Here is a 16,534-nt window from a genome sequence, read left to right as displayed (position 1 = left end):
ATGATTTAATGGTCATTTAATAATTAATAAAACTTTCGGTGCTTCCTTATCGAGTACTACTTGGCGGGTCCGTGCATTTCTTGATATAAATTTGGTACAAAACCAGTACCAATTTTCTATAGAAAGCATATTAACAGTAACTCGTCAAAAATAATCACGGTAAAAGCTTAATAACTAACATACAGCATTAGAATACTATGAGCACGTGTAAAGAGTAAGTACTTTGGAATTCCTGGCATGGACCCGCCAAGTAGTACTCGATAAGGAATCACCTAAAGTTTTTTTAATTATTAAATCACCATTAAATCATAATTAAATACGGGAAGCAGTAGTAACATAAAAAAGTAGCGAAAACGTTATAGGAAATATTGAAAATATAATTAAAATGATGGGCCAGTGCTAGATCATATAATAGGAAAACATGTAGTGACTTATGTACTTGGCCTCAATAATATGATATCAATACTTTTTGTTATAGGAATTCACAGCAATCCTGTACTTGGCGCAGTTTTTTACACGTAAGTGTTTTTTGGGGGATATATATTAAAGGAATTAATGGATTACGTTAGTATTATTAATTAATTGTACGAATATGGAATTGAATAATTTTATTTGACTTGAATATCATATACCAATTATAAGTTTGTGTCCGAACAATAGATTAAGTATTGAGTAAACATTTATTGTTTCCGGAAAGTCTGCTGCAGTATTACAAATACATAATTTATCGAAATATCTATAACACGGAGAATGAGGGAACCATGAAAATCTATAGGTGTTCCTGAAGAAGACAATGCAACTTCCGATTGCATGTGTCTCTTGAAGTATCCAAGTTCTTCGAGGGCTCCTTGGTAATTTCTTAAGGAGAGTGGAGCCTGGAGACGTTCTAGATGAAGTAATGTGTTTTTTGCCTATTGACAAGAGATTCATAGATTTATAGGTGAAACGAGTCAACTGAAGTATTTAAAGAAATTCAATATACCTCGCTGATTGTCGAAGAGTGCGACCAGACAATACAGATTATTCGAGTAAAATATTCTAAGGTCCATGTTGTATAAAATATCGGACGCCTTAGTAACCTCATCACAGGAATTGCACCTCTCCAGGGTTCAATGAGGTGTTGCACAATATAATGCAAGTTGTCCAATAGACTGATAAGGTCGGAGCAAAATGACAGGAATATTTGAAAACGAAAAAAACTGGTGATCTTCATCAACATCGTGCTCAACTGCTGGTGCACGATTCTTAGAATCTCCAGTTCCTGGGCTGTGCTGATGCGAAGGATATTCGAAGGAATATTTTGCCAACAAGTAGTTTTCTTCTGTTTCCTTTTTGAATTGACCTTTTGTTTAATAATCTTGAGCGTAGCCTGATGCTTTGACGAGGAGGTCTCTTTACCGTTATTTAAATAATTCCAAATTTTGTACTTCCCGCCGTTTTCTATTGAATTATCAACAGTTTCAGGTGCTGATTCAGGTGCTGGATCAAACCATGTACTTATTATTGCTTCTTCAGAATAATTATGATTTGCTACACTTGTGTGGATCAAATTCAATTCCCCATTTAAAATGGAATATCGTCTTTTGAGTAGAACAAAAAAAATCATTTGAGACCACTCGACAGACGCAATAGTGAATTGGGCGAAATGGTTACATAATCGATAAAAGAGAAAGTCGTACATTTGGCTATAAATTATAAAACCTAAATATGGTACGTGAACGATCCAGCATATGAGAAGCAGAAGGATCACCAATCCAAAAACTCTTCTTCTCGATGATTTTGAATAATTATTAGTAATCCGTAAAAGGTGATCGATCCGATTGATTTCCTCAAAGATTTCTGCTAATTTTGATGCTTTAAGAATATTATGGATTCGCAGCACAATGGCGATTATGTTGATCAGCAATGAAATGCTAATGCGAAATATGGTGTTGGTTGCTTCGTTTAAGTCCTCAACTTTAGTGACATTGCTATGAACATTGATTACTTCAACATTCTTTATCACAATGGGAAAAACCCAGTACATACATCCGAATCCAAGGCCAATTTGAAAAATCGCAGAACAAATGGCGATGATCGAATAAATGAACTGTTTTTTTGAATTTGAATAGTACGACTGTCGCGTCACGCCGGCGAATATTTGCAACACTTGCAAAGGATAATATTCTTTGAGAATTAACATTCTTCTATGATTTTTTTACAGCAGTCTTTTAAAATATATAAACACGAAGTTTCTTTTGAACTGTCCGAAGCTTGTGATCAAATCGTACCAATTTCTTAGATTGGACTGAGACAAAGTGTAATACATTCCTGATTCCCATGCGAACTCCCATACTAATGGTGATAGATTGGAATTGTAATAGATGAACACAATTTGGAAATTGCACTGAATTTAGATGATTTGTTTGGCATAGATGGATGACTGAAATCGCATTACTTGTTGAGGAATTGAACCATGATGACCAGATATGTAGCTCCGGTAGCCACAGCCTAGATGAACAAATGAATATTAGTGTAGCCCAATACAGAGAACAGGGCAAAGTGCATAAATTACTTTGTAACTTACTGATGAGATCATTGAAACATTAAGATCAAAAAATCCAGCAGCTGAGAATTTCATTCTGCGTGAATTAATGTGGTCGTGGAAAAGCGTCAGCTGAAATGATAAGAGTAAGGTGTGATGATAACCAAATTTTTTCATTCAAAATTTCCATTAAAAATTAATCTAGCATAACGAACTTACTTCTTCCTTGGTTGCATAACCTCTGGAGGTACTTCTCATCCGAAGTACGTGAACCAGCGTCTTCTTGGCTTCGGAAGTTGTCCTGGATGCCATTACCGCTATGGCAACGAATCTTATGATATAATAAATTCCCCAGGATGTGTTCTTCAAAGGATGAATATTTCCCAGTGATTCGAATGGCCAGATTTCAGTTAAGGCGCGGACACTGTAGCCACCACGCAGTAGAAAATAAATGTTGACCAGGAGATTAAGGAAGCAGCCACACACGGAAAACAGAACTTGGACCTAAAAAAGTAAGCAAAGGATACTAGATATTAAAATCTTATAAAAACCTCGGGACACCTTGTTAAAATTCAGATAACCTGAAAACCCTCGTTCATCCAGTCCAGGGTGTCGCAGAGACGTTGATGAGCATCTCTAAGGACAACCATTGTGTCACGAAGACGGTGATCACTGTAAGGATCGGGTTCAAACTGATATCCGGTCATCTTCCAAGGACAACACTCTAATTCGTGTCCTGGTGCACTTCCGTTCTGGGATCGTCTTCGCGCATCATATAAACGAGCAGCATGCAGCATCTTCGTATTAATGACCTGTAGGAAAATGAAATTTTAATAAAAAATATATTGTCAGGAAGAAGGCAAAGAGGACAAGTGGCTATACCCAAAATCTGGACCTGATAAGATGGCAAAGAGCAAGGAATTGAAATTCCGAGGACAGAGCAGTGAGATTATTAAAGTTATCCATAAAGATGAAGAAGCCAACGAGGTAAGTTCCTCTGCCGTAAACAAAGGTCACGGAGAAGATCTGCGAGGGCAAGCCGAGAACCAGATTCAGAACGACAAATATCCATATATTGCGTGAGGATATTCTGAGGTCGTGACTCTTCCGTTTTAGCAGTTGGTCCACGTCGTTCATCCTGGTAAAGACATCAGGAAGGAGCTTCTTGATCCCAGCCAGGGAATTAATACGACTTGTTATAGCCATAAAGGATATCCCCATGGGGTAGATCAGCCGGATGACGCTGCTAGCATGTATCCTCCGATGATTATCCTCAATGGAGTTATTTTTCCAGGGTGCCGTCGTAGTGGTCATCACTGCCACCACGGGGATGCTGATCAGATGCGTCAGATTGAATCCAAGAAGTAACAGAAGATATATACTGGCGCCACGAGAAGTCACAAAAGCCTAGGATCATGAGAATGTCATAGCCTGAGGATCCTTAGAGATGCTGATCCTGAAGAAGACCCAAACAGATCTCGTACCTGTCTACCAGCGATTCTTTGCAATCGAAAAGGAAATACTCCAATGGCACGGCTGATCAAGGTCACTGGAGAAAATTCCTCGTAGACGGTGATCTCCATTTTGCTCGTGGACATATACGTATCCTTAGACGATATAGCTTCCTGGGAAGGTCGACGTAGATCAGGATGAAAATACTCTACTCCTTCTATACTAGTCACCAAAACCATTGTGTCTGTATGACCAGGACTTGGTGAAGGGTCCTTTATGACTGCGTTCATGTCCTATCGTGCTGAATAGCATCGACGGTGACCCTGGATATTCCAGCCTCGCGTTCAGCTAACAAGGTTTGTTCTTGGTAAGTTTGAACTAGTATATGCGTAAACGCCATAGAGAAAATAATAATATTTATACCTGAAGATGGTCCTAAGTAAATTCATTACCGTAAGTCACACGTAAGTTCCTCGGTAAGAAAACTACGAGTACCAAAAAAGTGAAGATTCTGAAAAAAATGTTTAAACAAACTTTATGCATCTGTCAAAATTTCTGTACAAATAGGCATCACTCATGAAATAACGAAAAGGACACTGTAGCTTCGATACTATAATATAGTAATAGTCGTCTAACAAAGCAAACGTCAACAGGAAGGTAGAACGCGTAGATATGCAGAACGTAACAGTTCAGTAAAATAATATTAAAACAAAAATGAATTGCAACACTATATTTTTACTGATAAGAAAACACAAATCATATAAACATCCATATCGCAACATTTCTAAAGACCTCAAAAGGTCTCATGCAAAAACCAACTGAAACTGGTAAGTACCGACCAAGTAAATAAGTTATCGTTGAATTTTGACCTATCGATAGCGGAGGTTCTTTTCACAAAACTGGTTGAAACCAGTCAGCTCTGCAATATCGGTACTCGATAAAGAGACCCCACTTAATGAGACATAAAAAAGCATTGCGCGTACAAGCAAAACAGAGATATATAACTGAAATACGAATAATATGATTAACCTATGAAATAATCATTAAATCAAAACTACTTCTTTATACCCTGAGAAAGGAATGTTTGGAAATTGTTAGAGAAACAAATTATCATCGTACATTGCTACAAGTATGTTATTTAATAATCTGATATCAAAACTGTACAAAGTTAGTTTTCCGGTAGAATAGAATAATGCGTGCTCCTAGTCTCCATACATATGTAAGCATAAATGTCGATCTGCGTTATATGAGTGTCGTACGTGCAAAGATATTGTACTCCTCTCTCGTTACGTATGGAATTTCAGTGACGTTCTTGAATCGCCGTGACATGGAATGTCGCCGTGTCTGGTTGTCCCTATGAGTCTGCTAGGTCTACAAGCTTGACAATAACGAGGGTCAGGTAGTATAAGAGAAATGAGAAAAAGGGAAAATAGTGTAGGGAAAAGTTTAAGACACTCCCAGTGAAAATGACAAAAATTGGGCCAAATATGTAAAGTCTCGAGGGTCTTATCGATTTCTAGGTTGGCCTGGTAGCGGGAGAGTCTACCTTCCAGCCACATTGTTACCTCGGTAGAGTCCTCGAGTAAGTCCAGCAAGAGAGAGTATTACCCTTTAGAAAACAATCGAGAGAAACGTTGGCAGGTAAACGACCCGAGGGAATTTTCACGTATGCGAATTGATATCTGGAAGAAGAGAAAAAATGTGTTTTTTTTTAACATTATAAATTCAGTTTAATTTATTAAAAGGATAAATAAATAATGTCGAGAGCAATATAATATACGGCTTTGAAATAGAAAGAGAAATTTTATGTATCTTCGTATGAGTTAACAATTAGTGTTGTTCTCAAGATTGAATATCGGTCAAGCGATAATTCAGTACACAGATCGACGAGTCGGCGGGACGGAGGGGTGCAAATTCTTCCTCCCCCTCTCTCTAATTAGGGGAATCACGCACCAGGGGGGAAGAGTTCATACCAGAAGGGGTCTTGACCTCTAATAGATACCACTGACTTATATAAGTCCAACTCCTTCTCGACTGATTCAGTCAACTTTGTAACGGAGTAAACGTGCACTCCGCTTTCACGTCAAACGGTACGGGGTTCACTTTCTATAGTGGTCAATACGAACACGGAGGCATTTTACTTGGTGCCTTTAGCTTCCACGCTGCAAATTCTTCGACGTCTCCTGTTCTTGACTTGCAAAAGCTCGAAGCAATAAGTTGATTCTCGTGTGTCTTCTAGAACCGATGCTGCACGTGGGTCGCTTCTTGGTTCCTAGACGCAGCATCGCCATCGCTGTAAGTACCATTAGAGATTTTAAGTATGACGGAAAGAATTGTTGACGAAAATCAAAAGAGATATATGAGTATCGTTAAGTACCGATAACGCATTTTTGTTCTAAGTAATTGGTACCCCTTGTAGACTGGTGATAGATGGCGCTGGGTACTTTGTTGGTTGTTTGAATTTATATATATACCTTGTACACTTGTATTGACATTTCCTGATTAACGGGGAGCTGTACTAAGTATAATAACCCTCAGAGAAGATTTTAGTGGCAATAGAATACAGATGGAACCTTGTAAATAATCCATTATTATCCAGACACTGTATATTTCTTTTACAGATATTTTTTCGAAGGTCTTACTGAAGTTTTTGGTTACTTCCTCATTTAGTTTTAATTAGGTACGTATTAGGCATTATATATCCGAATGAATTAATCATTAATTGCTTCAAGCTTATTCATTGAATATCATTACTAACTAACATCATAAGCCATGTAGAGTATTGTCACTTTGTTTATCGCCAAAAGTGATTGCTTCTTTAATTAAAATATTTTTAATTAAATTTATAATTATCATTATGGTCTAATTTATGCTTTTATACGTAACGATAACATTATCCTAAAACCACAATTGACAGTGGTTCGTGATAGCGCGTTTGTGTAATGGATAACAAAAGAGATAAACATTCGTAATAATATAAACGGAAGAGACGTCGACATTTATAAACAGAAGCGACGAAGGATCAATAAATTCCACAAGGTCTGATTAAGTCAATGAACTCTAGCTTAATGATTCCTGATATCCTCAAAACCCATCCTGATAAAGTTGACTCCTTACGCATATATGCAAACTACTTAGATTTACCAGGATGACCCTTGACTGTAACGACACTGGTAGCATGCTCCTTTGAGCATAGCTTTATATTCCAGGACGGGATGTAGTTTCCACTTGACAGAAATATCCTCCTGGACTAGGAATACATCCATACAATTAGTCCCTGGCATTTAATCATATCAGGAATGTGATTCTGTTCAGGCAGCAATGGCGCAGCTGAAAGTGGCCATCATCGGCCAGAGTACATTTGCTGCCGAGGTGTATAAACTCTTGAAGCAGGATGGACACCAGATCACGGGAGTCTTCACGATCCCGGATAAGTCCAACCGGGAGGATCCTCTGGGTCAGTTAGGAACCTACGGAAAAGTATAGATTGGTAAGCCTAATAAAGGATTAATAATTAACAATGAATTTTATTTTGACAGCCGCGACTGCCAAAGCCGACAATACTCCTGTCTTCAAGATCAAAGCATGGAGGAGTAAGGGCGTACCTTTACCTGAGATCCTGGATCTTTACAAGGGTATCGAGGTCGACCTGAACGTTCTGCCATTTTGCAGTCAATATATTCCTATGGAAGTAATCAATCATCCTCGTCATCGCAGTATCTGCTATCATCCTTCTGTTCTGCCAAGACACCGTGGTGCCAGCGCGATCAGCTGGTGAGCAAATTGATTTGACAATGGCGACGCCACTGCTATTTACACTCTGTGAGTTCTTTTACCCGCGAGCCAGAGAAAGGCTACGGCTAGTTTGCAATTATCGACCAGGAGATGATGTAACTCCGGTATAGAGACATTGCATTTCCTGATTGGTTGTAACAGGTCGTAGTTTTAACCGGACCGGTTCGGTTTCCCTTCACGCTCCATATATTTCCGCAGGGCTTATTATCTCTCATTTATTCTGGTTTCATTCCTTCTGAAAGAACTTGCATGTACCATGTTTACTAGTTTAAATTATACTCACCACTTCCTTCTGTTGCGTTTAACTTGTTTTCTTGTGAGGAATCCTGCTTGGTTGGGTTGCTTCGAGAATACTCAATATGCATCCAAGAAAAAGTAATAAAATTCTGAAAATTTTTTGTCTAAGGACTTTGATAGAGGGCGACAAGGTCGCTGGATTCTCGATATTCTGGGCGGATGATGGCTTGGACACAGGACCCATCCTCTTACAAAAGTCCTGCCCAGTGGATCCTACCGATACCCTGGACAGCCTCTACAACAGATTCTTATATCCTGAGGGTATAAAAGCCATGGGTGAGGCTGTGAACCTCGTGGCCAAAGGCCTCGCACCCAAGATCCCACAGACAGAGGAAGGCGCAACTTACGACCCCATGCTTAATAAGAAGGAACTGCAGCAGGTAGACTGGAGCAAGTCTGCTGAGGTTGTCTACAACTTCATCAGAGGACTCGACAGTGTACCAGGTGCATGGACTCTTGTTCACAACGAGGAAGTTCGGTTGTACGGTGGATCCCTGTGGACTGGAGACAAACCCTCAGGAGACGTTGTCGACGTCAATGGTCAGGAGGGTATCGTACACGAAAGTGGACTCCTGGTGAAGGCCGGTGACGAGAAATTTGTGAATATCGAGAGACTGAAAATCGGTAACAGGACCATCCGCGCCAGTATGTTTGGCAAGGCTGACGATGCTGCTCAAAGTATTGAATTCACTGAAGAAGAGAAGAAGAATAACGAAGTCATTAAAAAAGTCTGGGAAAGCATCTTGAATATTGAAGTTGATAACGATACGGATTTCTTTGCTTCCGGTACGTTCTAAAATCTCTTACACTCAGTTCCCTTTATTATTGTCCATTATCTCTGCATCTATCGCCTGATACAAAAAAATACGTATTTTTGTACAGGTGCTGGCAGCATGGACGTGGTCAGGTTGGTAGAAGAAGTCAAGGATAACATCGGTGTGGAATTCCAGAATACAGATGTCTTCATGGCTCCTGTATTCCTGCAGTTCGTCACTGCCGTCGCTTTGGCGGGACGCGGGGCGTCGGCTAGCAAGAACGTGAAGTACGATGCGGTCGAACTCCGGTGTAACAATATGGACTTGAAATTTCCAAGGCAGCTATTTATTAACGGTCAATTTATTAATGGGGAGGCCAAGCCAGCACCTACGATAAATCCTCACGACGAGAGTGTCATCTGCACGGTGGAGAGCGGATCAGTTAATGACGTGGACAGAGCAGTGAAAGCTGCCAAGGCTGCCTTCGAGGATGGCGAATGGAGCAAGATCAGCGCCAGGGATCGTGGTGCCCTTCTGTTCAAGTAAATTAAACGACTGAATCCGGTTTAAATATTCTTATTGGATAAAATGATAATTTATAGCGAATCTGACTCTTCCTTTAGGTTGGCAGACCTGATGGAACAACATAAGGAGGAGTTGGCCACCATCGAAAGTATAGACTCTGGCGCTGTCTATACTCTCGCTCTAAAGACCCATGTCGGTATGTCTATTGAGACCTGGAGGTACTTTGCAGGCTGGTGCGACAAGATACAGGGATCTACTATACCGATCTCCCATGCAAGACCCAATCGCAATCTCACGTTCACGCAAAAGGAACCGATCGGTGTTTGCGGTCTGGTCACTCCGTGGAACTATCCATTGATGATGCTTTCGTGGAAGATGGCGGCCTGTTTAGCTGCCGGTAACACTGTTGTCATGAAACCAGCCCAGGTCTCTCCGTTGACGGCGTTGAAATTCGCCGAGCTCTCGGTCAAGGCTGGAATTCCTCCTGGTGTGATAAACATCGTCACAGGAAGTGGTTCCGTCACAGGAAATGCAATCGTCAATCATCCCTTGATACGAAAACTCGGATTCACAGGATCGACCGAGATCGGTCAAACTATCATGAAGTCTTGCGCTGAGAGTAACCTGAAAAAGGTGTCCTTGGAACTCGGTGGTAAGAGTCCTCTGGTGATATTCGAGGATGCTGATATTCAGCAAGCTGTGAGAGTCGGTATGGGCAGCGTCTTCTTTAACAAGGGTGAAAATTGTATAGCAGCAGGTGAGTTCAATAATATCCTAAGAAACAAAATTTTTTCAAATTCTAAAAACTAACCTTGTCCTCGTTCTTATGTCAGGTCGTCTCTTCGTCGAGGAGTCGATTCACGACGAGTTCGTAAAGAGAGTCGTGCAGGAGGTGAAGAAACTATCAATAGGCGATCCGCTGAACAGAAGTACGTCTCACGGGCCGCAGAATCACAAGGCCCACCTGGACAAGCTCTTAAAATTCGTGCAGAAGGGAGTCGAGGAAGGCGCGACCCTGGTCCATGGTGGAAAGCGTCTAGACAGGCCGGGATGGTACTTCGAACCAGCTATACTCACTGATGTCCAGGACGATATGTACGTCGCCAAAGAGGAATCCTTTGGACCCATCATGATCATCTCCAAGTTCAGTTCTAAAAACGTAGACGACCTTATAAAACGTGCCAATAATACAGAATTCGGTCTGGCTTCTGGTATCCTGACTAAGAACATTAGCAGAGCATTGAAATTCGCTGAGAAAATTGAAGCCGGTACAGTCTTTATTAATACGTACAATAAGACGGACGTGGCGGCACCTTTCGGAGGATTCAAGCAATCTGGATTCGGCAAGGACCTGGGTCAGGAAGCGTTGAACGAGTATCTCAAGACGAAGACGGTGACGATCGAGTATTGATTTTAAAAAAACCTTTTACACCCAACTGTGAATCTACGTGTATTTCATACATTCCACTTTATTTATAAATAAACTCTTAAGTAATTTTATACAATTTTATTCATAATTTATCAGTCATCTGATTCTATAAACAACAAAAAAATAGCCTTCGATGAATGGCTTCCATACAGTATCAGCAGACAGCACGCGTTGCACATTCACGATAAGATTGACGGCGTTATCGCCAACGCGATATCCTTAACAAAACTTATCGTCAAATATCACACTGTATATACAAGTTTCTTCAAGTCCCAATAATACAAGTTAAACAGAAAGGGCCTTATCCTATCGCCTCGAAGAATCTTTCGAGTCCGCACGAAAATAGCCAAAAGAGTGCACGGAGTGGAAAAAGGAGAGAGAAAGAAAAAAAAAAGGGAAACAGAAGCTCCCACACATATGGGTAGTATAAACAGTTTTTGTGAAACCCGAAGACTTCTAGTAGTTGAGGCCCCAGATGCTTCGAGGGTCTTTTTTGCCAGAGTCAAGTGCGCTTCGTCTCTTCACACCCCCAGACTCCAAGCCGCCATTTTACTTACCCATACTCACGTCAATACAATACAACCTACCCAGAATTGGGACTCATCTTTCGTCTCTCATCCTCTCGGAGCCGCGACGACGTAGTCTCTTATTTTTTTATTCATCTTCTCAGGATTACCCTGGAGATTGTTCCGAAACTCTATTAACGCATTAAGGAACATCTGCGCGAGACGCCACATAACGAAGGAGTTTTCCCCGGAGAATAGTCCCCATCAAACTGGAGGAAAATTAGATTAGCAGATCCAACGATCAGTCCAGCCACGAGAGATGATGATCCCTCGAATAAAGTTTATACGAGTTGATCCAACAAAAAAATTTAATCCAAATACATCCAAGGATAATCTAACCTAGCTGGCTGATCGTTTCCTTAGGCTGCTAAGCGTCCCCAAAGCTGACCCAAAAACCGAACAGTTCCTAGGGGCCCAAATGTTTCCTTTGTGATTGGTGTACCCATTCCGTGCACGTGATACTTTTTGTACCTGAACAGTCGATAAAGCACCTAACCCAAGTACCATAAGCATCTTAGAAGCCTATATATACATATTCATATATAAGTTCCATGCATGTATGTTTGAAAGGGGCTGTAGCAGCTGTTCCCATAAACACTGGAATAGACCCCATTGGCTGATCCTGGTATAAACCCTAACGCAGTTATACAGATCTGTCCCACGGATACTTATATATATATATATATATATATTACTCTGTATTATGTTCTCTAGCTTTGTCTCTCCAATGGTCCAATATACATCACCAGCATAGTACATATCCTCCTTCATCCTCGCCCTGGATCTCTCTATGTAACATAGAGCCGACCTAAGGGTCCCAAAAAAAAATCCCAACAAGTAGAAACGGCCGTTTAGCATTTTTGTATTTCCCTTTGCTTTCCATAAGAAAAAGTTCGTTTGGTATGCGATGACGGATCCAGGGAATAGCCTTAAGAGTGAAGAGTACAGTAATAAAAGGTGAAGGGTCACCTCCCTTATCTCACAGGATTAACTAGACAGTCTTAAGATTAATGGTTCTAACTTGTAAAAGTGCCAAAGGTGTCACCGTATCAGATAATTTCTAGTTTTTTTTTCCTTGGAAGAAGGGTGGAGGAGCTGATAATGTAGGGGTGTCTTACTACATCTTAACGCAGTATCAAGGGCTTCACCGTCGTCACGCTAAGCTCAGGCATCGTCATGCTGATCAGCATATTCATGGTGAACAGGAAATGCAAATTTCTCAAAAGCGTCCCGACTGGTCCCACGTCTCAGGACAGTGCCCTCTGACCCTATCGCCCTAGTCCAGGTCCCTTTCTCCATTCTCCTTCACTCCAGTTCAGAGGTCCTCTCAGGTACCAGGCACTTTCCAGGGAGAGTAAAAGGGATCAGCCGGGACTCTTCCCACGAGGAGCCAACCCTTGCACAACATTAGAAATCCACACGTGAATCTACGCTGTTCGGTGAATGTGAATGTCGGCTACGTCCGCAACGAGATAAACACGTCCTCTCCATATGTTGTATATAAACCATACTGCATGTAGAACATACGTATATGTACAGTATAACGTCAGTAGTCCGAATGACTAATTTCACCCATAATCTAAAAGTTCAAAAAAAGTACAAAAAAATATTAAAAATTTATAAAATAAATAAATATATATATATATATATGTATTGAAGAAACGATGAATACGACCACAGACGATCTTACGAGACGAGGTCGAGAGGTCACGGAGGGACGGAGGAGTAGATGAAGCATATATCTAGAAAGAGTAAAAGAGAGAAGAGAAAGAAAGAATAGTGACAAAGAGAATATGGCGCCGGACACATGTCAGAGTAAAAGCATATACATATACGTACACACATAGTATATATAGTATATATATATTGAAGACCTATACTCGGTGTACCCCTGCTACATAGTAGAGAAACGGTACTGTGACGATACGTATGACGGCATAGTGGCAGTGTTCCTCTGGTACCACGTGTTCGACTCTCCCCGTCAAGCCCCTCGAACCCCCCGACACGGAATCCAATTCAGTTTCGCTCGGACTGCCATTCGCGGCACTCGTACCAAGAAGGAGGCAGCCAGGTTTTTCGAACCGTCGAAGTTCGTCAGCGTCGTCGTCATTGAGTGACCAGATAAACACGAGTGCGCTACGTTCCACGAGAGTAAATAGAAGTATTACGCCACAGCAGTGTTCGGACCCCCATTTCTGTATTAAGAAAAAGCCGCTACTCTCGAAACTCGCACGAGTTCACGAGTCGACTGTGGTGCGATTATCTCGCGCGATATAAGTGCGATACGATTGCGACATAGACACGCGCCTTGAGGTTGGTCGACCAATGGAATTATCTCGACGCGTCCGAGTTCATCCTGCATGACTTTTCCGAACGACGTGGGAAAGCAGTATGACGCACGAGGGGGGTTACCCGCAATCAGTGAGTGCGACTTATCGAAAGATGCGGAAACGAAGCCGCACGCCCCTTATCTTGAGCGACCACGCGGTTTGGCACTTACGCGCATTCGAAATTGTGTTGGGACTGATATAAATGTTATTTTATAAATATATACGAGTGCCTGATCGAGGCGAACTCTTTGTTCGTGTTAGAGGAGGGCGGAGGGGGATGGCTGGTGGGTCAAATCGAGGACTTTTAATGTAGGTGACTCGGGGGGGTTTATTAGTATCGGTGACTGGCTGTCTGTGTGTTTTTTACCGTGTCTCCCCTGCTTATATATTTCTTTAAACGTGCCGGACGTTAAGAGCTCACGGTATATGTATACTGCTGCCAGCGTCGCGACGCAGGACGCCGGTTGTTTGTTAATCCCTGTTGGGTAGTTTCGGCCACGTAGTGCGAGCGCATTGAAATCAAGTGGCTGATCGTTACATGAAAATATTGATTTATATGATCAGAGCCGTCTTTGTTGCACGTTGGAGGATTTATCTGATTGTTATCTTAACCGAGTCGGGTCTATGTTTTATCTAGCCTTGTTATCCGTAACGGTCAGAGGTTAACCGCGAGCACTGGAGGTTACTGCGTGACTCTCCTTGATCCGACATATTAAGTTCCCGCGCTTTTATCAAATATTCAAACAGTCTCGAAGATAAACCGCAGACGGAATTGTCTTGGGTCCTTCGATGTTACCTGAATAGGGTATATAGAGGTTTATCCTCTTTTGGTGAGAGTGCACGTATTTATTGAGTCATCTGACACGTGAGAGAAATAAGAACGATTTGTCATCTGATACAGATTAGGAATTAGCCTTCCAGAATGTGGAAAATAGTTATCGGCTCGCATGAGAGAAGAGAATTATTTTCGAATCGACGAAACCGCATCTGCTACCGATAAGAAATTTATCTTTTATCAGTTATCCTAGGAAGTGGAAACTCGACCGGAAGTAAGCCGCCAACTCGATATCCGTTACACCCGTAAATGCTCTTCCACGAGTTTTCAAATAAATTTATGTATATATTTAATTAGAAATGGTTGTACCATAAACCGCATAAAGGACCTTGTGCTACATTACAAAGAGAACCTTCGTTGCCTTGGACGGTTAGAGAAAATAAATGTTTTCCCCACTCAAAGTGCAGTGAATGCATTGAATGTCTCCCAGGAAGAAAGACGAACGTGCCATACGTTGGCACGTTGTCTGGGGAGCAGATGTAGCAGAAGGTCTAGTATGTCAGTCTAGTCTAAGCAACCGATGGTACCAGGCCCCTGGGTAACTATTTCGGGTTTGGGTCCAAACGCGTGAACGAGGAAAAAGTAGTTGTGAAGAGTGAAGCATAGGATTACCAGGTAGACGCAGATAGGTAGGTAAAGATAGAAAGAGAAGAAAGGACAGTGGTAATAGCAGAGTGCCAAGGACAGAGAGAACCGAGTATTCGTTCAGGTCAAGGGATGCAGCTCGATCTTAGCTAACGAGCGTGGGATTTTCCGTAAGCATGTCAAGACAGAAAGAGAAAGATGAAGGTTCTTCTTGTCAGAACAGCCAAGACTCCCAATGGTTGCCTGAGGTCGCGAGTCCTTCAATCTTCAGTGTCTCTTCCGTGTTCACCCTAAAACATATGACTGTCAGTATATCTTACGGGGGTTAGGGCGCATTTCTAAGTAGCTACCTACGTGTATTTGGATATTTGAATTATTACTTGTCCAGTTTGATTCTGGTCGTTATCCTTCCTGTCTTTTCGTATCACTTTAATGGCGACAGTGGAATTCTGTAAAGCACCAAGAATTTGAGCTGCTCTACGTGCTACGATATCGCGGTTGTCGTCCGCCTCTTCCTGTTTCCTTCGTGGGTTCCTTTTGCTACCAGGGTACCAACGGTTAATCTCAACGCCGCAGCTTCCTGTGGGTGGAGCACGAAGGCCTCTTATAAAGTTAGCTGCCTCTCGTGAAAAACCGTCAGACTCTTTGTGTCCTACGCGCTGTGCTGATCGGACGACGGTATAGCCCGGCTCTGGCTGGACCTTCGTCGATTCAAGCAGTCAGCCTGTTTTTGACATGTGCGCGAAATCTGTTTCCTGAGTGAATAAAAAAAAAGTCTTAGAGATCTTTTAGAGTTTAAAAGAAGTGCAGTGGTCCCACGGTGTATTTGAATTTCCCGCCAAGAGACTCCTCAGGGAATCCAACGTCTGGAATAGCGTCGGCTACGTTGCGGCTCATCATTAGGCACTTTGCTATCCTAAAGAAATGCGAGCTGCCTTTTGAAGGGCAACATCGTGGCGGATGACGTCGTCGAGCCTCGAGTGCGACAGGAAGCAAAAACAAAAAGAAACTGTATACTTATAATAAAAAAAAAAAGATTAATAACAGTGACAAAGATTACCTTGTATACATTGTACAAAGTTTCTTCAATCACAATAAATATTTAGGGGTGTAATAAATATAATCGATGACGTAATAACAGGTGTGTCTAGACTCATCCCCTTCCTGAAGTATCCGATGTCCTTCCGTTGATGACGCGTATCTCGTCCATTGCTGCCAATTTTTCAATTGTCCACTCTGCGAAGTTCTTTATCTCCCCAGCTTACTTCCTAAGGTACGTTTTACGGCCAGTTGATACTACGGATGTCGATTTCATCCAGGAAGTGACGTCAGCTGCAGCATCTATACTGATCCGTAGAGATAGACGCTATGACGTCATACGTCGATCGGTCCAAGGTGATCGAGAACAGAGTCCCAATAAGAAATGTCATACAACGATATC

The 16,534-nt window shown here is 41.7% G+C and overlaps 2 protein-coding genes across 3 annotated transcripts; one reads left to right on the top strand and one right to left on the bottom strand.

Moving 5' to 3' along the window:
• Window positions 1-655: 655 nt before the first annotated feature.
• Window positions 656-6,051, bottom strand: LOC107270003. The gene is made up of 10 exons (XM_015744575.2): window positions 5,966-6,051; window positions 5,542-5,658; window positions 4,400-4,487; window positions 4,009-4,324; window positions 3,407-3,931; window positions 3,106-3,336; window positions 2,744-3,028; window positions 2,567-2,656; window positions 983-2,490; window positions 656-911 (listed from the first exon to the last, which is right to left on the bottom strand). The coding sequence occupies exons 4-9, from the start codon at window positions 4,264-4,266 to the stop codon at window positions 2,434-2,436; spliced, it is 1,446 nt and encodes a 481-aa protein (XP_015600061.1). The 5' UTR covers window positions 4,267-4,324; window positions 4,400-4,487; window positions 5,542-5,658; window positions 5,966-6,051; the 3' UTR covers window positions 656-911; window positions 983-2,433.
• On the top strand, window positions 6,026-10,848 carry LOC107270074 (cytosolic 10-formyltetrahydrofolate dehydrogenase). 2 transcript variants are annotated; one of them, XM_025087469.1, is made up of 8 exons: window positions 6,026-6,271; window positions 6,598-6,656; window positions 7,292-7,433; window positions 7,516-7,750; window positions 8,178-8,854; window positions 8,951-9,365; window positions 9,447-10,105; window positions 10,182-10,848. In XM_025087469.1, exons 3-8 carry the CDS (start codon window positions 7,298-7,300, stop codon window positions 10,757-10,759), a joined length of 2,700 nt encoding a protein of 899 aa, XP_024943237.1. In that variant the 5' UTR covers window positions 6,026-6,271; window positions 6,598-6,656; window positions 7,292-7,297; the 3' UTR covers window positions 10,760-10,848. The 2 variants fall into 2 exon arrangements, with proteins under 2 accessions (XP_024943237.1, XP_024943236.1); XM_025087468.1 differs by lacking the exon at window positions 6,598-6,656.
• The last annotated feature ends 5,686 nt before the right edge of the window (window positions 10,849-16,534 follow it).

Source organism: Cephus cinctus, unplaced genomic scaffold, assembly GCF_000341935.2.
Source record: "Cephus cinctus unplaced genomic scaffold, Ccin1 Ccin1_scaffold0696, whole genome shotgun sequence".
Taxonomy (NCBI): domain Eukaryota; kingdom Metazoa; phylum Arthropoda; class Insecta; order Hymenoptera; family Cephidae; genus Cephus; species Cephus cinctus.
This window is presented reverse-complemented; position numbering and strand designations above follow the sequence as displayed.